Genomic DNA, 24,081 nt, shown 5'->3' on the forward strand with positions numbered 1-24,081 from the left:
AACGCTCTTCTGACCGATCCCCCATCTTCCATTCTCCAAAAACTTACCCTCCTCCAGAACTCTCTGGATGGTTGGCAGTTTAGTGGGAAAGAGTGAATAGAACGGAAGATGGGTTTCATGGACAAGATTAGCTCTTGAAGGGACAAGGGGAGATGGAGAGAAACTAAAGAAAGAAGTCAGTTTAAGGCCTGGGCTGGGCAGATCTTCACAACAATTTTGAACTTCCGGGGTAGTGGAAGGGAGGAAAGCAGCAGAGGCAGCTGATCAGATTGTCTCAATCTTAGTGACAATGGGGCAGCACAGAGGCAGAGTGGTAGCATTGCTGCCTCACAGCGCCAGAGACCCAGGTTCAATTCCAGACCAGGTGGGCAGTTTGCACGTTCTCCTGAAGTCTGTGGGGGTTACCAATGGGTGCTCTGCTTTCCTACCACAGTCCAAAGATGTGCAGGTTAGGTGGCTTGGCCATGCTAAATTGCCCCTTAGTGTCTAAAGATATGTGGGTTGGGCGTATTGGCCATGATGGATGCATGGGGATAGGGCCGAGGTAATATGCTCTGTTGGAGAGTTGGTGTAGACTGAATGGGCCGAATGGCCTCTTTCCACATTGCAGGGATTCTATGATTCCATGAGCTCCTCACACTCGTTGCTTTGGCAAGAATGAAGGAGACTGGGGATACCGAGGATGTTTTAAAAAGAGCTAACTTGTGTTAGAGATATTAAAATTATTAACCACACTGGCTGTTCCAACACAAAGCTGATTTATTTGACTTTTATCCAGAATACTAACACATATGATAGGGATCAAGTTTATCAACATCAGCAGAAACAGAACACAAAGGTATTTTTTAAGACAAATGATAGAAAAATATCAGGAAGGTCAATGCAATAAGAAGATTGGATTAAGTAAACACAAATTACTGTGGATGCTTGAAATCTGAAATAAAACAGAAAATTTGGGAAAATCTCAGCAGGTTTGGCAGCATCTGTGGAAAGAGAAACAGAGTTAACGTTTCAAGTCTGTACAGATCAGGTAAGAATGGCAGATTTCCCTCCCTCAAGGACACTAATGAACCAAAGATCCAATTTCTGGACTGTCAAATTGAGATTAGGGAAGGGGATCAGAGTGAAGGTGTAAAGATTATGGGTGAAGACTTGAAGAATATGAGTAGCTTCAAGTTCCTGGGGTCAGTGATGGGAGGAGATGGAAATTTGGAAATGAAGAAACAGATTAGCTCTGGCTGCAGTAATTGGAAGATGTGCAGTGGAATATTCTGTGATAGAAAATTATCACTGAACTTGAAAAGGAAGAATCTACAATCACAGAAAGTAGTTGAGGCCAAAACATTGTGTGATTTCAAGAAGAAATTAGATATAGCTCTTGGGACTAAAGGGATCAGGATATTGAATTCGATGATCAGCCATGATCATAATGAATGGCGCAGCAGGATCGAAGGGCCGAACGGCCTACTCCTGTTTCTAGTTTTTATGTTTCTATGTAGTGGAGAAGAGATTGAAATGGTCTGGACATCTGTTATGGAGAGTGAGGGAGGAAATGTGGTGAGGGGAGTGATGGACATGGGACTGTCAGGAAGAAGGAGAGGAGGAATGTCTAAGACCAGATGGAAAGATGTGGTGGACAGAGACAGAAATATAATGGGATTGGGAGAGGGATGGTGACTGACAGGAGGAGATGGTGAAGCAGCTTTGTGGTGATTCCAAGTAAAATGGGAAGAGGAGGAAGAAAAACACCCAGATCCCAGTGAACATGGATGTGGTTAACAGCAAAACCAAATTGTGGTAGTTACTCGTGAACTGGCTGGTGTCTCACCAGATTGGATAACTCGATGAATCCTTTCCCCACACTGGGAACAGGTGAATGCCTCTCCCCAGTGTGAATTCGCTGGTGCCTCTGCAGGTTGGCTGACTGAGTGAATCCCTTCCCACATTTAGGGCAGGTGAATGGCCTTTCTCCAGTATGTGTGCGCTGGTGTTTCAGCAGGGTGGATAAATCAGTGAATCCCTTCCCACACTGGGAGCAGGTGAACGGTCTCTCCCCGGTGTGAATTCGTTGGTGAACAGTCAGGTTTGTTGATCTCCTGAACCCAGTCCCGCAGTCAGTGCACTTGAATGGTCTCTCGTCCGTGTGAACGTGTTGATGGGACATCAGTTGGCTGGAACTTTTATAGCACTTCCCACAGTCTGGGCATTTAAAAAGGTCTCTCGTCAGTGTGAACTCGCTGGTGTGTCAGCAAGTCAGATGGCCGAGTGAATCTCTTCCCACATTCTGAGCAGGTGAATGGCTTCTCCGCAGTGTGAGTCATTGTGTGTAAATGCAGGCTGCCGGACTGAGTGAATCCCTTCCCACACTCGGAGCAGGTGAACGGTCTCTCCCCAGTGTGAACCTGCCGGTGAACCAAGAGGTTGGATAATTGAATGAATCCCTTCCCACACTCGGAGCAGGTAAATGGTCTCTCTCCAGAGTGAACTCGCTGGTGCGTCTGTAGGTGGGATGACCGAGTGAAACTCTTCCCACACACGGAACAGGTGAATGGCTTTTCCCCAGTGTGATCACGTTGGTGTGTCAGCAGGTGGGATGACTGAGTGAATCTCTTCCCACACTGAGAGCAGGTGAATGGCCTCTCCCCAGTGTGAACACGCCGGTGATTCAGCAAGGTTGCCGACCGAGTGAATCCCTTCCCACACTCGGGGCAGGTGAACGGTCTCTCCCCACTATGAAGTCGCTGGTGATTCTGCAGGGCAGATGAATGAGTGAATTCCTTCCCACAGTCCCCACATTTCCACACCTTCTCCCTGTTGTGACTGCGCTTGTGTCTCGACAGGCCAGCTGACTGGCTGAAGCCTCGCCCACACACAGAACACTGTACAGTTTCTCTCCACTGTCAACGGTGCTTCTTTCTTCCATGTTCAAAATCCGATGAAATTCAGGTTATGATAAATTAGGTGACCCCGTCAGATTTTGATGTGATGTTTGATTTCTGTTTCCTGACTGCAAATCCTCCCCTTCTAAAACCCTGTGAAATTGATTTAAAACAGAAAAAAGGGCGTGAGAGAGAACCCACAAGAACACAAAGACAGGTTGTGAAATTGAGCTGAATGAATCTGGTAATTTGTGGGGCCGGCACTAGGAAAACGTGACCATGGAAACTGCTGGATTGTCACAAAAATCAGACAGGTTCAGTAATATCCTTCAGGGAAGAGAACCTGCCATCTGTTCTGTGCCTTCACAAGACTCTGGACACAATGGGTGAAGAGAGACAGAGAGTGATATATATACACATAATATATACATACACACGAGAGAGATTGCCCCAATACAAACTTCACTCCCTAACCACGCTATCCTTCTCCCGAGCAACTATCTGAAGTGAAATTAATTTCACAACATTACTGCCATCCTTTACCCAAAACTGAGCTTCCGACCCTGTACCTCTAGACTTAACCACCCCATCTCTGAAATCTCCTCCATCACACAACCCCGTGAGATATCTGTACTGATCTAATTGTGGCATCATGAGTGTTCCACATTTCAATCACACCAACACTGTGAAAAAGTGTGTGTAACTGGAAAACACAGATCAACGTCCACAACCAACACCCGCCCCGATACAAGTCATTCTTAATTGGTCAATCTCTGCTTCAAGGCTCGGTTCTGGGACAAACGCCTGCAACAAAATAATAGCAAAATACTGTGGTTGCTGAAAATCTGAAATAAAAAGAGCAAATACTGAAAATACTTAACTTGTTAGCTAGTAACTGTGGCAAGAGAACAGAGTTAAAATATCAGGGTGTGCATAATCAATATGGGTATACAATCAGGATCAAGCGTAGGCCATTCAGCCCCTCAATCCTGCTCCACCATTTAATAAGATCATGGCTAATCTGATAGTAACTTCAAATCTTCAATTCCAGGGAATTATGGTGCAGATTTGATGTTTAATATCAGCCAATGAGCAAAAGAGAAATGATCTCTAGTGCAGGAAAAAGAATTCCTGACCATTGGGAGATAAAGATGGTACATCAGAAGCACATAGCTGAGGGATGGGAAAAGGTGAAAGCTTCATTTAGACACAGTTGCAAGAAAATAACAGTAAAATAGCAAACACGGTTAAAATAAATCTACTACTGGAAAAATAGAGAGTTAAACAATGACAGAGGTAATCAGAGAGGGCAGAGGTGAAACAGAGCAATGGATGGATATGGATTCAGATCCAAAGGAAAGGAGTCAGACCAGCCGGAGAGATAGAACAGAGCACAAATAACAGAGCATAGCACTAAAAGCACTGGATTGTAGATGAATGCTCAATAATACTCACTTCTGGAACTATTTGAAAACTTCCTGCTGCAGCTGGAAAGATATCGCAAGCATTGGAATCAGAGAAATCACAGACTTCAAATCTTCCAACTCCCTGTAAAAGGAGATTACAAGAGTCATGTGTCAACTGTGGTTAGAAAATAAGAGATAAACATTTTTCTTGGTTTGCGATTGCTCCCCTTTTAACCCCCTGTAAAAGGGTGCAGGATTATGTAAAATGGGATATGCTTACATTGGAAGTAATTCAGACAAGGTTCACTGAGCTGATTCCAGGCACAATGTTTTTTTTTAAATGAGGAAACATTGGGCAGGGTGTACCTATACTCATTAGATTTTAGATAAATGTTGAAACTGAAGCATATAAGATTCTGTGGGTGCTTGACAGGATAAGTGCTGCAAGGATGTTTCCCCTCAGAGGGAAATGTGGAACTGCAGAGACAGTTTAAAAGTAAGGGTTGAAGACAGAGATGAGGAGAAATCACTTCGCTCAGAGGTCCAGTAGCCCGTGCAATTCTCTCCTTCAGTGAGCAATGGAAGCTGGCTCATTGGGTATACACAGTAAGCGTTTTAACAACACGCTTACTGTGTTTACCCCAGTCCAACGCTGGCATCTCCACATCATTGGGTATATTCAGGGCTGTGTTATGCACCATTTTTACCGACAAGGGAGTGGTGGGTTGGGGAGGTTGGGGCTGGAGGAACATTGAGTGAAGGCAATGATCAGATGAAGCACTGACTGGCAGAGCAGCCTCGATGGGTGGAATGGCCTGACACATGCGCACTGATTCACATTCCCACCTACAGAATGGCGGCAGTCGGCCCAGGCCCAACACGACCAGCTGCGGCTCCATTTGGTACAAACGGGGGGGACCGGGATGTTCTTTCCCGGGATTTGAACAACATGTTTCCGAAGCCTCTCCAACCGCCACATTCACCGCGCGCCGCTCTTCACCTCCTATTGACCCGGGATCCGAGTTCAAACCGGCTGTCGCCATTACCCGCACTGCGCATGCCCGAAACTCCGCCCCTCATTCCGTCTGATTGGTTGGAGGACCAGCCACTCCCGTTTGGTCCTCCAGGCCCGCCTCTCATTCACTGATTGGTTGGAGGACCAGCCACTCCCGTTTGGTCCTCCAGCCCCGCCCCTCATTCACTCTGATTGGTCCGGAGCTGCCGTCAATCTGTTCCCGGGCCCAGCGAGCTGGAGCATGCGCAGTGCCGATTCCGGATGGGGTCAGTTTGGTTGGAAACTGGCAGCGGGTCAGATTCAGAAACGAGGTGAGCGGGAAACACTGGACCCGGCGGGTAGTGTGGGAGGCTAAAGAAATACAAGGTGTAGGCCCAGAACCGCCAACGAAAAACCATCGGCCTTCCATTTGCCACACTGGAGCCGTCGTTTTTTTTGTTCCGCGGTTGAAGGCTCGGGTTAGCGCCGCCATCTTTATAGGGGGCAACATTCTGCAATGCGCATGCGCCATCTTGATCATGGCCCATGTACTGCAGTGCGCAGGCGCGGCCATTGTGGCTGGACTCTGGGGAGGATTCCCAGTCTCTGACCTGCTCTTGTTTTAAGAAGTCTCACACCTGGTTAAAGTCCAACAGGTTTATTTGGTAGCAAAAGCCACTCGCTTTCGGAGCTCTGCTCCTTCATCAGGTGAGTGCGAGTTCTGTTCACAAACAGGGCACAAAGACACAAACTCAATTTACAAGATAATGGTTGGAATGCGAGTCTTTTCAGGTAATCAAGTCTTAAAGGTACAGACAATGTGAGTGGAGAGAGGGTTAAGCACAAGTTAAAGAGATGTGTATTGTCTCTTGTCGACACAGGCTCTTGTAGGTACAGTATTCATATGTCGTCCAGTTCAGTTTTTGGTCAATGGTAATCCCCAGGATGTTGATAGTGGGGGAATTCATTGATGGTAATGCCATTTAATATCATGGAGATGAGGGTTAGATTCCCTCTTGTTGGGGATGGCATTGGCTGACATTTGTGTGTCGTGAAGGTTACTTGTCACTTATTAACCCAAACCTGAACATTATCCAGGTCTTGCTGCTTTTGGACATGGACTGCTTCAATATCTGGGGAGTCATGAACATTGCTGAACTTTGTATAATCACCAGTGAACATCCCTTCTCCCCCCCGCCCCTTTTCTGAGCTTATGGCGGAGGGAAGTTATTGAAGAAGTCACTGGAGTTGGTTGGACCAAGGACAGGACTCTGAGGAACTCCTGAAGTGATGCCTTGGGCCTGAAATGATTGATCTCCAACAATCACAACCATCTATACTTGTGATCTGGAGATGCCAGCATTGGACTGGGGTGGGCCCAGTAAGAAGTCTCACAACACCAGGTTAAAGTCCAACAGGTTTATTTAGAATCATGAACTTTCGGAGTGCTTCTCCGTCACCTGATGAAAGCTCGTGATTCCAAATAAACCTGTTGGACTGTAACCTGATCTCTATTTGTGTGAGGTGTGACTGAACTAGTGCAGAGGTTTTGCCCTGATTCCCATTAACCTCAATTTAGATAGGATTCCTCGTGTTGACCTCTTTTATCCATGTTTAGATCAAGGCTGTAGTGAGTTTAGGAGCTGAGTGGCTCTGGTGGAACCCAAACTGAGCTTCAGGGAGCAAATTATTATTTTGTAAGTACCATTTGATTGCACTGTCTAGAATCCTTTCCATCACTTTGCTGATGATCAAAATCCTGTAACTCTCTTCCTAACAGCACTGTGTAGCTGCAGCACATGGACTGCAGCAGTTCAAGAAGGCAGCTCACCACTCCTTTCTTGAGGGCAATTAGCAATAAATGTCGGCTTAATCAGCAACGCCCAGATCCCACAGAGGAACTTTTAAAAATTAGGAAAGGTAAAACAATGTTATGGTTTTGTGAGGGGAATTGAATACATAACAAAAAGAACTGATGTGGCTGCACTTGGCCAGGCTGGATTTGTCCTGCTTTCTGTGGACGGCACAAACCTGCGCAATTTTTGACATTATTAGGTAGGTGTCAATACTCCAACAGCACATCAGCAGCTTGCTGGAAAATCATTAAGGAAGTGAAACCTTGTCCATTTTGGAGTTGTCTGACATCACTCTGGGTCTTTGGATTACTCGTCCAGTGACAAAACCACAATGCCACCATCTCCCCATAAGGTTATTGGTCTCTATGGGGAGATAACAATAGAGATATCTCCAGTGTTGTTTTATATACACATTAGATATAATAATCATGTTTCAGTTATAGAATATATTTATTATTTCCATTCTTGTAATCTAGTACTGTAACTATGTTACATCGTTCCAGTTTGTGACAGTACAGATCAGAAGGAATCTGGTTTAAAATTTGAGTCCCTGTCAACTCTCTGCATTCCAATCCACTCAGTCCCATTCCGTCCTCTTTATCCCCTTACTGTGTATGTCATTTTCCTTTGAGTGTCCACCCAATATCATTTTGAAACTTTATCTTCTCTTTAACCATCCTCAGAGACATTCCAGATTTTGACCACTCGCTGTCAAGATAAAATTATTCCTCCCATTCCCCCTTCCCACCTCTCTCTAATTAAGAAATGCAGTATTTATACCACATATTTTTAGTCCAGTTATATGACCACAGAAACTAGAAATGTCTGTGCTGAATGTTAATCCTGTACTGACAGAGACAACTTTTGTAAATTCCTTTTACAGAATATCAGAAGGTGAGGATTTGCAGACAGAATTCTCAAACCAAATGTCAGGTGAAGAATGGCCAGAATTGCTCGATCGTCAGGACCTGAATATCATTGGCCTTTGAATCGAGAAGGAGAATGTTTCTCTGTTCTGTCTGCTTCAGAAAATTTTAAACGTCAGTGTGACTTGAAAAGCACGAAACACACATGCAAATGAGAGCGTTCCAGTGCACTGACTGAGGAAAGAGCTTTGACCAGTTAGATAATCTAAAGAAACATTACAGGAGAGAAAGACCATATCTGTGCTGAAGCTGTGGGCACCTCAGCTGATCAATAAACCTGGAGAAACACAAGGACGCCCGCACCATGGAGAAACCGTGGAAATGCGGGGACTGTGGGAAAGGATTCAGATCCCCATCCGAGCTGGAAATTCATCGACGCAGTCACACCGGAGAGAGACCGTTCACCTGCTCTAAGTGTGGGAAGGGATTCACTAATTCATCTGATCTGCACACACACCAGCGAGTTCACACAGGAGAGAGGCCCTTCACCTGCTCTGTGTGTGGGAAAGGATTCACTCGCTCATCCAACCTGTTAGAACACCAGAAAATTCACACTGGAAACAAGCCATTCACCTGTTCTGTTTGTGGAAAGGGATTCTCGTGGTCCTCCCACCTCCTGGTACACCAGCGAGTTCACACTGGGGAGAGGCCGTTCACCTGCTCTGTGTGTGGGAAGGGATTCACTCGGTCCTGTAAACTGCAGATGCACCAGCGATTTCATGCTAGTGAGAGGCCGTTCACCTGTTCTGAGTGTGGGAAGGGATTCATTTATTCATCTACCCTGCGGACACACCAGCGAGTTCACACTGGGGAGAGGCCATTCACCTGCTCTGAATGTGGGAAGGGATTCACTCGGTCAGCCCACCTACAGACACACCAGCGAATTCACACTGGGGAGAGGCCATTCCCCTGCTCCGATTGTGGGAAGGGATTTACTCGGTTTTCCATCTTGAAAACTCACCAGCGAGTTCACAGTAGGGAGAAGCTATTCACCTGCTGTCAATGTGGAGAGGAATTCTCTCGGTTATCCATCCTGCAGACACACCAGCGAATTCACACAGGTGAGAAACCGTTCACATGTTCTGACTGTGGGAAGAGATTCTTTCATTCATCCGCCCTGCTGAGACATCAGCGAGTTCACACCAAGGAGAGGCCATTCCCCTGTTCCGAGTGTGGGAAAGCATTCACGCAGTTATCCAATCTGCAAACACACCAACAAATTCACACAGGGGAGAGACCGTTCACCTGCTCTGTGTGTGGAAAGGGGTTCACTCGATTATCCCACCTGCGGACACACCAGCGAATCCACACTGGGGAGAGGCCGTTCCCCTGCTCTGAATGTGGGAAGGGATTCACTCGGTTATCCATCCTTAAGACACATCAGCGAGTTCACAAGTGATTGCAGGGGGTGGATTGTGCTGTTATTGCTGCTGTTAATCACAGTAAGAAGTCTCACAACACCAGGTTAAAGTTTGGACTTTAAGCTGGTGTTGTGAGACTTCTCACTGTGCTTACCCCAGTCCAATGCCGGCATCTCCACATCATGTTAATCATAACCAGGACTCAACCATGTTCATTCTGACAGTTGGTGAAATGGGAGGGTTGGAGGGTTTCTTTCTGCTGGAGCCTCCCAACCTTCCTAAAGAGCAGTAACCTGAGCTGGGCTCAGTGTTCTGTTGTGGCCTCACCAGAGCTTTAGAAACTATCAGAATAACCTCCCTGCTTTTGTTACAATTCCTCAATTTCTGAAGCCCAAGATCCCAGATTTTCCAAACAGGAACATCAAACAGTTTTGCTAGAAAATAAAATGCATTTTAACAACATTCTTAAAATGGCAGAAGAAGATTTTGACCAGTGAAGGAACGAGTTGTTGACACAAACAGAAGCTATTTTGACCTTGCTCTCTCCAAAAGAGAATCCAGAATGTTTGAGTCTGGGAAATGAAATTAAAAATGAAGCTGCAGCTACAACAGAGCAAGAAGAAGACATTTCAATGTGGAATTGAGTGGAATATTCTCTCTGGATTTAAACAATGGAGGAACTGCAAACGTGAAAGAAAATAAATTTCAAAATGTGAACTCTGAACAGACTGTTTTCAAAATAGAACTTGAAAATTCACAAATGAACAGCAATGAAGACTCTCCTTTTGCAGGAGAAACTTTGGATTATAATTATTGGAAGAAGAAAAGTTTCAGAAAAGACTGCAAACCGTAATTTCCATCTTCAGTGGACTGAATTCCTGGACATGGAACCCAGCAGTGTGCTGAGTATAAAGAAACTCTTGGGGTGAGGTAAAAAAATGGAACTAGATTTATATCATAAATCTTTATTGAGTGTAGTATTCAATTTGTAGTGTTAGAACATAGAAAGCCACAGCACAAATAGGCCCTTCGGCCCACAAGTTGCGCTGATCATATCCCTACCTCTAGGCCTATCTATAGCCCTCAATCCCATTAAATCCCATGTACTCATCCAGAAGTCTCTTAAAAGACCCCAACGAGTTTGCCTCCACCACCACCGACGTCAGCCGATTCCACTCACCCACCACCCTCTGAGTGAAAAACTTACCCCTGACATCTCCTCTGTACCTACCCCCCAGCACCTTAAACCTGTGTCCTCTCGTAGCAACCATTTCAGCCCTTGGAAATAGCCTCTGAGAGTCTACCCTATCCAGACCTCTCAACATCTTGTAAACCTCTATCAGGTCACCTCTCATCCTTCGTCTCTCCAGGGAGAAGAGACCAAGCTCCCTCAACCTATCCTCATAAGGCATGCCCCCCAATCCAGGCAACATCCTTGTAAATCTCCTCTGCACCCTTTCAATGGCTTCAACATCTTTCCTGTAATGAGGTGACCAGAAGTGCGCGCAGTACTCCAAGTGGGGTCTAACCAGGGTCCTATAAAGCTGCAGCATTATCTCCCGACTCCTAAACTCAATCCCTCGATTAATGAAGGCTAGTACGCCGTACGCCTTCTTGACCGCATCCTCCACCTGCGAGGCCGATTTAAGAGTCCTATGGACCCGGACCCCAAGGTCCTTCTGATCCTCTACACTGCTAAGAATGGTACCCTTCATATTATACTGCTGCTTCATCCCATTGGATCTGCCAAAATGGATCACTACACACTTATCCGGGTTGAAGTCCATCTGCCACTTCTCCGCCCAGTCTTGCATTCTATCTATGTCTCGCTGCAACTTCTGACATCCCTCCAAACTATCCACAACACCACCTACCTTGGTGTCGTCAGCAAACTTACCAACCCATCCCTCCACTTCCTCATCCAGGTCATTTATGAAAATGACAAACAGCAAGGGTCCCAGAACAGATCCCTGGGGCACTCCACTGGTCACTGACCTCCATGCAGAGGTCTTTTTAAATTTTATTTAAACATACGGTAAAGTTTGTTTTTGTTTAACAATGTGGAATCTTGTGATGTAATTCTTTCAGTTAATCACTGGGTGTTCGAATTTCTCTGCAAACGTTAACAGTCCTGACCAGGATCGCAAACATTCACACAAAGTGTTTCAAAACAAATCAAAGAAAAAGATGGTTTTTCTTCTTCAGTCCAAACGTTACACATGAAGAAACCCTCTTCTGGTATCTCCAATAATTTGTTGCTTCGAGCAATTCTTTTCATGGAACAATCAGATAATTGATGACTGAAAATGGAACTAATTGTATCCCTTTAAAGCAGGAGGGCGATCGCCCGGCACAGAGGGGAATTAGGGATTTCTCCCATAGACCAATTGACAGGGATTCTACCCTCCAACCACCTGAAGTGAATTCTTTACATGAATCATCCGTGCCAGTGCAGTTATCAACTTGCAGTTTGGCTGATCAGAAAATGCTTTGTTGCTGATTTTCCTTGTGTTAGGAAGTGACAGTGCCAAGGCCAGATCTTGTTTCCTCCTTGATCGGGATGTAACCCGTGTCCACATCGCCACTTCATTCTTCCACTGGTTGTATGGTTCAGACTCCGAGAGCATCAGCAGGTAATCAGACCCTGACAATTCCCACTGCCTTTCAGTCATTTCTCACAAAAGCTGCTGGGATTGGAAGCTTCCGTCTGAAATAGACTTTCTTTTAGTTTCCAATCTTCACCATTAGACAAGCATTTTCTGTTACCATGTTATAATCCTGACAGCCTTGGGGCGGAGTCAATCTTTATTTGGTTTAGATTTGTTCACAGAATCAAACATTACAGGTTCAACTCTGACTCCAGGTTATATTAGTGAGTCCCACTTTTTACCTGCTCATTATAACTATCTAATCAGTGCCCTCCATCTGAATAAACTTCACCTCTATTGATATAATTAACAGCCACAGTCAGAGCATCCAAAAGATCACTAATGGGTGTGTCTGCCACGGTGTCTCAGCAGCTTGGGTGAACAAGTGAATCCTTTCCCACACACTGAGCAGGTGAATGGTCTCAGTTTGGAAACTGGGGGAAAATAAAATTTCAGGCAGAAGCTTCCAATCTGGTAGGTTTTATGAGAAATCGCTGAGAGTGAGTGGGAATTATCAGGGTCTCTCCCCAGTGTGAATTCCCTGATGTTTCAGTAGGTCAGATGATGTTCTAAACCTCTTTGCACAGTGAGAGCGCCTGAACGGGGTCTCCTCAGTGTGAATGCGCTGGTCGACCCTCAGGTCGGCTCAGGTTTTAAAGCAGCTCCCACAGTCAGAGCATTGAACAGGTTTCTTATTGGGGGAGGTGCCTCAGTATTCCAGCAGACTGGATGATTGACTGAGTCACTTCCCACACACACATCAGATGAATGGCCTTTCCCCAGTGTGTAATCGTTTGTGTCTCAGCAGACTAGATAATTGAGTGAATCCCTTCCCACACTCGGAGCAGATGAATGGCCTCGGCCCAGTGTGAATGCGTTGGTTTGTCAGCAGGAGGGATGAGTGAGTGAATCCCTTCCACGCTCTGAGCAGGGGAACAGTCCCTCACCCGTGTGAAATCGCTGGTGGTTCTGCAGGGTAGATGACTGAGCGAATCCCTTTCCACACGCACAACAGGTGAATGGTCTCTCCCCATTGTGAACCCGCTGGTGTGTCAGCAGGGCAGACGAATCGCTGAATTTCTTCCCACACTCAGAGCAGGTGAATGGCCTCTCCCTGATGTGAAGTCGCTGGTGATTCCTCAGGGTGGATGAATCACGAAATCCCCTTCCAAACTCAGAGCAGGTGAACAGTGTCTCCACAGTGTGGCTGCATCGAAGGGTTTCCAGCTTCGAGGGACAATTGAATCCCTTCCCACAGTCCCTACATTTCCATGGTCTGAGTGACTTTGTACATCTCCAGGTTCAGATGAAGATTTGACCCCACAGATAACACATACATGGTCTCTCTCCTCACTGTGAATCCTTCAATCTTTTCCAGGCTGTGTAACTGGTTAAAGCTCTTTCCACAGTCAGTTCACTGGAATACTCTCACTCGAGTGTCTGTGTCTCAGTGATTTTCCAGTCACACTGATGTTTAAACAGTTTGAAGGAACAGACAAACATTTTCCATTCTAGTTTCAAATGCCGATGGTATTCAGATCCTGAATAATTGGGTGACTCTGTCAGATCCTAACGTCATGTTTGTTGAGATTTGTGTCTGTAAATTCTCCCCTTCTAATAGCCTGTGAAAGAAATTCACAAAAATCATTGCTGTCAGTACAGGATAAAAACTCAGAACAGACAATTCTAGTTTCTGTGGAACATTCTTTCCTCTCATTCTTGAAAATTTGTAAATCTCCATCTCAAACACTCTCCCTCCATTCTCACTTTGCTAGACCTGAAATAGACATTGTCCTGAGGATGCTGATTCATCCTAATCGACAGATCTGTGCTGACTGTTCCATGTACAGGACACATATTCCTGAAATCTTCACACAGGCTTGTGTCTAAGCATATCAAAAATTTGCATATTTAGTGAAGTAAAAATGTAAGCAATATTCAGAACTCTATTACATGATTAGAGATACAGATGGGTGCGGAAGAACTTGAGTTGGGGAGCAAGCAATCATGTTCTGGAACTCACTGACGATGAGAGTGGTGGAAGTGGAGACGACCAGTGATTTCAAAATAAAATTGGTCGGGCACTTGAAGGAATTAAACGTACTGGGGAACAGGGATATCGAGGAAAAATGGCACTGAGTGGATTCCCCGACAGAGACTTGGCACGGAGTCAAGTTGCTGAATTAATTTATCTTGTGCTCTGATGACTCTTTGACTGGAAAATATACAGAGTAGTTACAATACTATTCTGGAATTAAACAACATCAACTGTAATACAAATCCATAAATAATATACCTAATATGCACCATATAGTAAGTAGTCTCACAACACGAGGTTAAAGTCCAACAGGTTTATTTGGAATCACAAGCTTTCAGAGCGCTGCCCCTTCATCAGGTGAGAAGGAGCAGCGCTCTGAAAGCTCGTGATTCCAAATAAACCTGTTGGACTTTAACCAGGTGTTGTGAGACTTCTTACTGTGCCCACCCCAGTCCAACACCGGCATCTCCACATCATATGCACCATATAACAACACCAGACATATCAATGTTGTTACGATCCTCATGGTCACCTTATAATAAACAAATTCCCACAAATCACAATAGAATAATCTGAAAGACAATGTTTCATTTTTTTAAAAATGTTACTTTAAAAATTAATCTAAAATTAACATCACTTATTTCATGCATTAAGAAACAGTATTTGAATAGACAAGATAAATTACACTTTAAAAAGCTCAGACAATAAAAACAGGTTCCACAAAATCACAAACATTTCCCCCTCAGTATATTTGGCTCTAATTCCAGTTCCAGAGAATTTCTCTGTCTCTGTATTTCCCAGGGGGAGAAAGAAAGTGTTTTCCTCACAGATGTTGTCCAGAGGATGAAGTTTGAGTCTGTGGTGAAGTTTGAGTCTGTGTGTGAAGTTTGAGTCTGTGTGTGAAGTTTGAGTCTGTGGTGAAGTTTGAGTCTGTGTGTGAAGTTGGAGTCTGTGGTGAAGTTTGAGTCTGTGTGTGAAGTTGGAGTCTGTGTGTGAAGTTTGAGTCTGTGTGTGAAGTTTGAGTCTGTGTGTGAAGTTTGAGTCTGTGGTGAAGTTTGAGTCTGTGGTGAAGTTTGAGTCTGTGTGTGAAGTTTGAGTCTGTGGTGAAGTTGGAGTCTGTGGTGAAGTTGGAGTCTGTGTGTGAAGTTTGAGTCTGTGGTGAAGTTTGAGTCTGTGTGTGAAGTTTGAGTCTGTGGTGAAGTTTGAGTCTGTGGTGAAGCTACAAACAGAAGCTGTTCTGTTTCAAATGAAACTGCGGGACTTGGAAGAAAATGATGGGAAGAGATTTTGCAAAGTCCCCTCCCCCACTCCCTCAGCTGGCAGACCAGCGCGCAGGCGCGGAGAGCGCTGCTGAGCCGAGCTGTCCGGAGCAGGCGCAGTGCGGCTGCCGCCAGCGGCCGCTCTCGATCTCTTTTTGGAGCAGCGGCCGGAGAGAGAGGGGGGAGGGGGAGATCACCGAGCGGCTTCTCGCTCTGGCCGGAGCCGCCAGCCGGTTGCCGGGAAACCTTGGCTCGAGGAGATGGCAGGGGGCGGGGGAATCAATGAGAGGGGGCGGGGCTCCCATGTCTGCGCGCCCGGGCCTGCGCACTGGAAATCCAGGACGTCACATCGGTACAGGCTTATTCCTCTTGCCTAATTCAGGCTAGGTTCCATTGTGACGTCACAACGCGGAAGTTGGCCAACGAGGTTCAGAGTGAAACTCCCGCTTCTGGACAACATCTGGGAGGAAATCAATGTTTCCCCCTTTCCATTTCTTTTCTCATTCTGGGAGAAATTGGGGACTTGCAGCAACTGAAAGGAGAGGAAGTGAATCCAGGGAGCTGCAGACTCTGAAAACGTTATAGACGAACATCGGAATTAGGAGCAGGACTAGGCCCAGGTATCTTTTTCTTTCTCTCTCAAAGACATTGACATCCTTTAGCTCCCTCACTTTGACACGTTTATATATCTGGCTAATAGGATGGGCTCTTACCCAATGTTCATAATTCAAGGGGGAGTTTTCTCAGGAGAGGGCTAACATTTTAATGAACAGTAAATTTGTATGGGAGAGAGATATGTTTAATGTAGTTACATGGTATATACTATGTTATTTACGATTCCCTATTTCTTGTCTTAAAATATATAGCAGTATATCAACATTATCTATTTTCAGTGATGGAAACATTACAACATAGAATAGGCAACTCAGATCCATGCCAACTCTCTGTGCAGCAATTCAGTCAGTCCCATTCCCCCTCTGTATCCCCATTCCCCTGTGTTTCACATCACAATGAAATGGATGAGAGTTCCAAAGGAGCTGAGACTGGAGTGGAGTTCATCAATGGCACTGAGGTGGAAATAGGCGGTCTTGATGTGGCTGGAAGCTCAACTTGGGGTGAAATATTTTACCATGGTTGTAAACAGTTTGCTTCAGCCTCAGACAGTTGCCAGGAAGAGGGAGAGAGTTGCTGGCGAGGGAGTGGAGTTTGTAGTGGGGACTGAAGACAATGGGTTCAGTCTTCCCAGTGTTTATATGAAAGAAATTTCTGTTCTTTTAGTACTGGATGTCAGATAAGTCAGGATGGTGTGTGAGTTGGAGAGGAACTTGAATGTGATGGTGTTCCCATCTATTTGCTACCCTGGTCCTTCTAGGTGGGTGGAGGTTGAGGGTTTGGGAAACTTTCTGTCAAAGTTCCAATTGAGTTGTCAATGTACAAAATCCCTCTCCTTCACCCTGACCTCTCCTACTTCTCTCTGTCTTCTCTCTGTGTCCAGAGTCTTGTGTCCAGACCGTGTGGCAGATTTCCTGCCCTGAAGGATATCAGTGAACCCGCTGGGTTTTTATGACAATCCAGCAGTTTTCATGATTACTTTTTCCGAGTGCCAGCCCCACAAATGACCAGATTCATTCAGCTCAATTTCACAACCTGACTTTGTGTTTTTGTGGGTTCTCTCTCACTTCCTTTTTTCTGTTTTAAATCAATTTCACAGGGCTTTAGAAGAGGAGGATTTGCAGTTGGGAAACTGAAACCAAATATTATATCAAAACCTGATGGAGTTAGCCAATTTGTTGTAACCTGAATATCATTGTGTTTTGAACATGGAAGGAAATAGCACCATTCACAGTGAAGAGAAACTGTACACGTGTTCTGTGTGTGGACAAGACTTCAACCAATCATCCAGCCTTTCGGAACATAATTGCAGTCACAACAGTGAGAAGCTGTGGAAATGTGGGGACTGTGGGAAGGGATTCGATTACCCTTCCCAGCTGGAGATTCATCGGCGCAGTCACAGTGGGGAGAGACCATTCACCTGCTCCCAGTGTGGGAGGGGATTCACTCAGTCAAACAGCTTACATATACACCAGAGAACTCACACTGACGAGAGACCATTCAACTGCTCCCAGTGTGGGAAAGGATTCACTGCCTCATCCCATCTGCTGAAACATCGGCAAATCCACACTGGGGAAAGGCCGTTCACCTGCTCTGTGTGTGGGAAGGGATTCACTCAGTCTTCCAACCTCGCATTACACCAGAGAATTCACACTGGGGAGAGGCCATTCACTTGCTCCCAGTGTGGGAAGAGATTTGCTCAGTCAGCCACCCTCTTCACACACCAGCGGATTCACACTGATGAGAGACCTTTTAAATGTCCAGACTGTGGGAAATGCTTTAAAAATTCTGTAAATCTGCACTACCATCAACGTGTTCACACTGATGAGAAACCATTCAGGTGCTCTCACTGTGGGACTGGGTTCAAGCAATCATCTCAACTCACTGTACACCAGCGCACTCACACTGGGGAGAGACCATTCACCTGCTCCCAGTGTGGGAATGGATTTGCTCACTCATCCACTCTGCTGACACACCAGCGAATTCACACTGGGGAGAAGCCGTTCACTTGTTCCAAGTGTGGAAAGGGATTCAGTCAATCCTCCAATCTGCTGAGACACCAGCGAGTTCACAAGTAACTGCTGTGATTGGATTTTGCTGTTTTCGTGTTCAGACTGAATCATGTACCTTTGGGTCTGTTTCTGCTGAATTGAAAAGTGACTCCAGCTCTGTTATAGGTGTTGATATAATTGGTCTTAGAAGGGGAGGATTTGGGGTCAGGAAACTTGCACAAAACATCAGATCAGGATTGGATGGAATTGCACAATGTATCGTAACCTGAACAGCAGAGAATTTTGAACATGGAAGGAAATAGCACCATTTTAATGATCTAAAAGTCATGAGATTTGAGGAAGATTCCAGTCGATTGCAAAATAGCAAATGTAACTCCTTTATTCAAAAAAAGGAGGGAGGCAAAAAGGAAACTAAAGGCCAATTAATCTAAAACCTGATGTCGGGAAAATATTAAAGCTTTATTAAAGATATCATGAGAATGAGAAAAATTCAGACAACCAGAGAGAGTCAGCACGGTTTGAGAAAGGGAAATCATATTCAACCTATTTATTGGAGTTCTTTGAAGGAGTCACATATACTTTGGATAAAGGGGGTCGGTTCGCTCAGTTGGCCGGGTGGCTGGTTTGTGATGCACAGCGACACCAACAGCACAGTTTCAATTCTCGTGCCAACCAAGGTTATTCATGAAGGTGCCGTCTCCTCAATCTTGCCACTCACCTGAGGTGTGGTGATCCAAGATGATGAAAGGTGTGGATAAAGCAGACGTGGAACGGATGCTTCCTTTTCTGGGGCATTCTAAGACGAGAGGTCATAGCCTTAGGATAAGGGGCAGCAAAGTTAAAACAGAGTTGAGGAGAAACTGCTTCTCCCAAAGGGTTGTGAATCTGTGGAATTCGCTGTCCCAAAGGGTGGTGGATGCTGGGACAGTGAGTAAATTTGAGGAGGAGTTGGACAGATTTTTAATTGGTAATGGGTTGAAGGGTTATGGGGAGAAGGCAGGAAAATGGGGATGAGGAGGTTATCAGCCATGATCGAATGGCGGAACAGACTCAAATGGTCTAATTCTGCTCCTATATCTTATGAATTTATGATCCTCAGGTTAAGTGACCACCAGTCAGCTCTCCCTCTCAAGGGGACATCTGGGAGATGGTGACTTTATATATTGGATAATAGGGCAGCAAAGGTGAATGTACTGTACTTAGATTTCCAAAATGCATTTGATAAGCTGCCACATCAAAGCTTAATGTGAAAAATAGAATCTCTCAGTGTGGGGGTAATATGGCATGGAAAGAAGATTAGCGAGCTAACGGGAAACAGTTGGCACACATGGATCTTTATCTGGTTGACAGGATGTGACGAGTGATGTGCCAAAGCGATCAGAACTGGGACCTCTACTTTTAACAATTTATATAAATGACTTGGATGCAAGCATGGTCGCTAAATTTGCTGAGGACACAAAGGTAGAAAAGTAAGTGTGAAGAGGATGTAAGGAGGCCACAAAGGGATGTAGATAAGTTCAGCTAGTGGGCAAAGATTTGGCAAATGGAGTATAACGTGGGCAAATGTGGAATTATCAATTTTGGCAGAAATTCCTGCCAAATTTAAAAAACACATTAAATATTGAGAGATTGCAGAGCTCTGAGATTCAGAGGTGTCCTAATACATGAATCACAAAAGGCTGGAATGCAGTTACAGCAAGTAATGAGGAAAGTTAATAGAATGTCATTGTTTATTGTGAGGAAATTGGTTACAAAAGGAGTGAGTTTATGTTTCAGTCATACAGGACACTGGTGAGACCACATCTGGAGTGTTGTTAAAGTATGGAACTCCTTATTTAAGGAAAATGTAAATGCATTGGAAGCAGTTCAGAGAATGTCTACCAGACTAATACCAGAAATTGGCAGGTTGTCTTATGAGGAAAGATTGGAGAATCTGGGCTTGTTCACTGGAGTTTAGAAGAGTAAGAGGGGCCTTGATTGAAGCCTTTTAAGTTTCTGAGGGTTATTGACTGGGTTGATGTGGAAAGGATGTTTTTTTTCTTGCAGGAGAATTTTGAACAAGGAGACACTGTTTAAAAATGTGTTTAAGACAGAGGTGGGGAGAAGTGTTTTCTTTCAGAGGATCATGGATCTTTGGAACTCTCTTTCTCAAAAGGCAGAGGAAGCAGAATCTTGGAATATTTTGAAGAAGAGCAAGATGGTCTCCTGATTAACAAGGAGATGGAAGATTATTGGTGAGAGTAGTGGGCAGGAGTGTGGGGTTGAGTTCACAATCAGATCAGCCATGATCTTATTGAATGGTGGAACAGCTCGAGGGGCCGAGTGGCCTCCTTCTGTTCCTAATTATTATGTTCGAATGGGTCTGTTTCCATTGCTGTTAATAAACAACAGTCCACTTATAGATGTTAATATTGTGGATAATAGTCAAATAAATTGACTTAGTGTTAAACACACGGCCTTTTTAATATCTTCAACACAGGTTCGTCCAATGATGTGCGGGTTAGGTTGATTGGCCGTGGTAAAATTGACCTTAGTGTCAGTGGTAATAGCAGGGTCATTAAATGGGGTTACGGGAATAGGGCCTGGGTGGGATTGTGCTTGGTGCAGACTGGATGGGCTGAATGGCCTCCTTCTGCACTGTAGGGATTCTATGATTCTAGTCTTGTAATAGAACATTGTAACTATGTTAATATATTTCCAGGCATCGTTATTCCAATAGAGAAGGAGTCCATGTCAACTCCTTATAGAGCAATCCAGTCAGACCCATTGCCCCTCCATCTACCCATTCTCCTGCAAGATTATTTCCTTCAAGTGCGCATCCAGTTTCATTTTGAAATCTTTAATTGCTTTCACTGCCACCAGATCCATGGGCACCCAGTTCCAGATCATGATCACTTGCTGCACCCACCACATCTCCAACCAAGTAATGAGTGCTGCATATTACACACATTTGAACAGGAAGTGATGAGCATGGATTGGTTAACCAACATGAATTGGCACCTTTAGGAGAATTGGGAGGGTGTATAGTGGGATATAGCAGGGTAAGAATAGTGGGAAAAAGTAAAGAATTTTCTCTAAAAACTGGAATTGTCTTTTCTGAATTTCTAAGTTGCACTGACAGTGATGAATTTTGGAAATTCGTTTTACAGGATATCAGAAGAGGATTTCCAGACAGAACATAGAACATAGAACAGTACAGCACAGAACAGGCCCTTTGGCCCACGATGTTGTGCCGAGCTTTATCTGAAGAATCTCAGAAATCTCAAAACAAACACTCATGGTGATCTGACAGATTAACTCCATTCATCGGGACCTGGACAACATCAGCCTTTGGAATCTACAAAGAGAAATATTTGTCTGTTCTTCTGCTTCAAGAGATTTCAACCATAAATGTGATTGGAAAAGCATGGACGCACATAGATCGGAGTGAGAGCGTTCCAGTGAACTGACTGTGGAAAAAAACTCCAACACAGCTTGAAAAGACAGCACCAGTCACATTGGGGTGAGACCGTTCGGGTGTTTTGTTGTGGATGAGGCTTCAGCTGACTGTCAAACTGGGAGAGACACATGGACACCAGCACCATGGAGAAGCCGTGGAAATGTGGAGACTGTGGTAAAGGATTCAATTTCTCACACCAACTGGAAACTCATCGATGTAATCACACTGGGGAGAGGCCATTCACTTGTTTGGAGTGTGGGAAGGGATTTGCTCATTCATCCTCCCTGCAGACACACAAATGAGTTCACACAGGGGAGTGGCCATTCACCTGCCCCGAGTGCGGGAAAGGATTCACAAGTTCATCCCACCTGCAGACACACAAGCGAGTTCACAGCGGGGAGAAGCCATTCACCTGCTCCGATTGTGGGAAGGGATTCAGTGAATCATCCAACTTGCTGATGCACCAGCGAGGTCACACCGGGGAGAAATGGTTCACGTGTTCAGAGTGTGGGAAGGGATTCACTCAGTTATCCCACCTGCAGACACACGAGCGAGTTCACACCGGGGAGAGGCCATTCATCTGCCCTGAGTGTGGGAAAGGATTCAGTAATTCATCCAACCTGCAGAGGCACCAGCGAATTCACACCAGGGAGAGACCGTTCAGCTGCTCCGAGTGTGGGAAGGGATTCACTGATTCATCCTATCTGCTGATACATCAGCGAGTTCACACTGGGGAGAGGCCGTTCATCTGCCCTGAGTGTGGGAAAGGATTCAGTAATTCATCCAACCTGCAGAGGCACCAGCGAATTCACACCAGGGAGAGACCGTTCAGCTGCTCCGAGTGTGGGAAGGGATTCACTGATTCATCCTATCTGCTGATACATCAGCGAGTTCACACTGGGGAGAGGCCGTTCACCTGCTCCGAGTGTGGGAAGCGTTTCCCTTATGCATCAAATCTGCAGAAACATCGACGATTGCACACTGGGGAGAGACCATTCACCTGCCCAAATTGTGGGAAAACATTCACTCAGTCATCCCACCTGCAGACACACCAGCGAGTTCACACCGGAGAGAGACCATTCACCTGCTCTCAGTGTGAGAAAGAATTCAGTAATTCATCCAACCTGCGGGCACACCAGCGAGTTCACACTGGGGAGAGACTGTTTACCTGCTCTGACTGTGGGAAAGGACTCACTCAGTCATCAAAGCTGCTGAGACACCGGCGAGTTCACAAGTGATGACAGGGGTTGGATTCTGCTGTTCTTGCTGCTGTTAATCACACCCAGGACTGAACCATGTTCATTCTGACAGTTGGTGAAGTGGGAGGGTCGGAGGGTTTCTTTCTGCTGGACTGGACAGTCTCACAACTTTACCTCCAGTGGGCTGATGCTCTTTGAGCGAGGGCACATTTCCACTGAAATGATCCACAAAAGCTGATGAAGGACATTTATTTTATCCTGGATAGTAAATAGTGTTTTTCCTCCCACTACAGGTAGATCTAAAATAAATACATTTGTCTCTGTTCCAGTGAGTCTACAGCACAGGGCCAGGCCAGTCGGCTCAATTGGTCTGTGTCAGTATTTATGCTCCACATGAGCCTCCACCCACCCCCCTCCATCTCCCCCCATCAGCATATCCTTCTATTCCTCTCTCCCTCATGTATGTATCCAGCTTCCCCTTCAATGTATCCATGCTGTTCACCTCAACCACTCGCTGTGGTGGTGAGTTCCACATTCTCACCACTCGCTGGGTAAAGAGGTTTCTCACTGAAATCACCATTGGATTATTGAACCCCTTCATAATCTTAAAGATTTCCATCAGGTCACCCTTCAGTCTTCTCTTTTCTAGAGAAAAGCCGCCCATCATTCAAAATGTGTCAAATTTAGACTCAACCTTTAACAATGATTTTGATGCAGGGACTGAGTGTAATATATACAATATTGTGGAGAACAAGAAAAAATTGCATTTCTATAGCACCTCTCACAACCACCGGGTGTCAGATGAACATGTGAATCAGGAGCCTGTTCTGCCATTCAACATAATCATGGCTGATCTAATTGAAACCTCAACTCCACATTCCCACCTCCCCCTGATAACCTTTCACCACCTTGTTTATCTGGAATCTATCGAACTCTGCCTTTGTCCTGAAGCCTTATACAGTGAATGAAGTTCTGTGAATTGTAGTGACTGTGCTAATGGAGGAAACTGCAGGCCTGGGTAATCAAATTTAGTTTTAAAATTCAATCATTTTCATACCATGTTCATTGCTATAAGTAACAAGGTCAAGGAAACCATTTTAAACTCAAAACATGTGGCTTCTAACAGTCTGTTCACCTTCTGTCAGTTGTCTTTATTCGCTACAAATTGATTTTATATTAAAACCCAGTCATGAAACAGATTCAGTAATGAACCTTGATTAAGATATCGTTCGTGACTCAGTGTAATAGACAATTACATCATAAAGGCTAGATCTTTATTTTAAAATATTAACACTGAATCACCTGAAATGTTTCCAGAAACCGCAGAGCCGGCAGAAATTGTTTAAAGGAAGAAATTATTCTCTAATTTTGATAAGCTACAGGATATCATATTCTTCCAAAGTCCAGCTGAAGAATAAGGTTCAGTCTGGTCAGGATTAGTAAGGAAGAAAG

At 45.0% G+C, this 24,081-nt stretch overlaps 4 protein-coding genes and 1 pseudogene across 5 annotated transcripts in view; 4 read left to right on the plus strand and 1 right to left on the minus strand.

Moving 5' to 3' along the window:
- Positions 1-24,081, plus strand: part of LOC144483343 (uncharacterized) — a 263,183-nt gene that overhangs the window by 224,935 nt on the left and 14,167 nt on the right. The gene's annotated exons all lie outside the window — the stretch shown is intronic.
- The window catches only part of LOC144483346 (uncharacterized), a 341,173-nt gene that overhangs the window by 162,217 nt on the left and 154,875 nt on the right, over positions 1-24,081 (plus strand). The gene's annotated exons all lie outside the window — the stretch shown is intronic.
- Positions 1-24,081, minus strand: part of LOC144483342 (uncharacterized) — a 96,358-nt gene that overhangs the window by 67,081 nt on the left and 5,196 nt on the right. Inside the window, 3 exon segments of the mRNA XM_078202058.1 lie at positions 1,907-2,212; positions 2,214-2,832; positions 16,510-16,515. Coding sequence (XP_078058184.1) covers positions 1,907-2,212; positions 2,214-2,832; positions 16,510-16,515 — 931 coding nt within the window.
- On the plus strand, positions 15,878-18,096 carry LOC144483375 (uncharacterized). The gene is made up of 2 exons (XM_078202094.1): positions 15,878-15,987; positions 17,079-18,096. Exon 2 carries the CDS (start codon positions 17,188-17,190, stop codon positions 18,055-18,057), a length of 870 nt encoding a protein of 289 aa, XP_078058220.1. The 5' UTR covers positions 15,878-15,987; positions 17,079-17,187; the 3' UTR covers positions 18,058-18,096.
- Positions 18,710-23,858, plus strand: LOC144483364 (uncharacterized; annotated as a pseudogene). The gene is made up of 2 exons (XR_013495992.1): positions 18,710-18,739; positions 21,141-23,858. The product of XR_013495992.1 is annotated as an uncharacterized LOC144483364 (transcript).

The sequence above is a fragment of the Mustelus asterias genome, unplaced genomic scaffold (assembly GCF_964213995.1).
Source record: "Mustelus asterias unplaced genomic scaffold, sMusAst1.hap1.1 HAP1_SCAFFOLD_63, whole genome shotgun sequence".
Classification (NCBI taxonomy): Eukaryota; Metazoa; Chordata; class Chondrichthyes; order Carcharhiniformes; family Triakidae; genus Mustelus; species Mustelus asterias.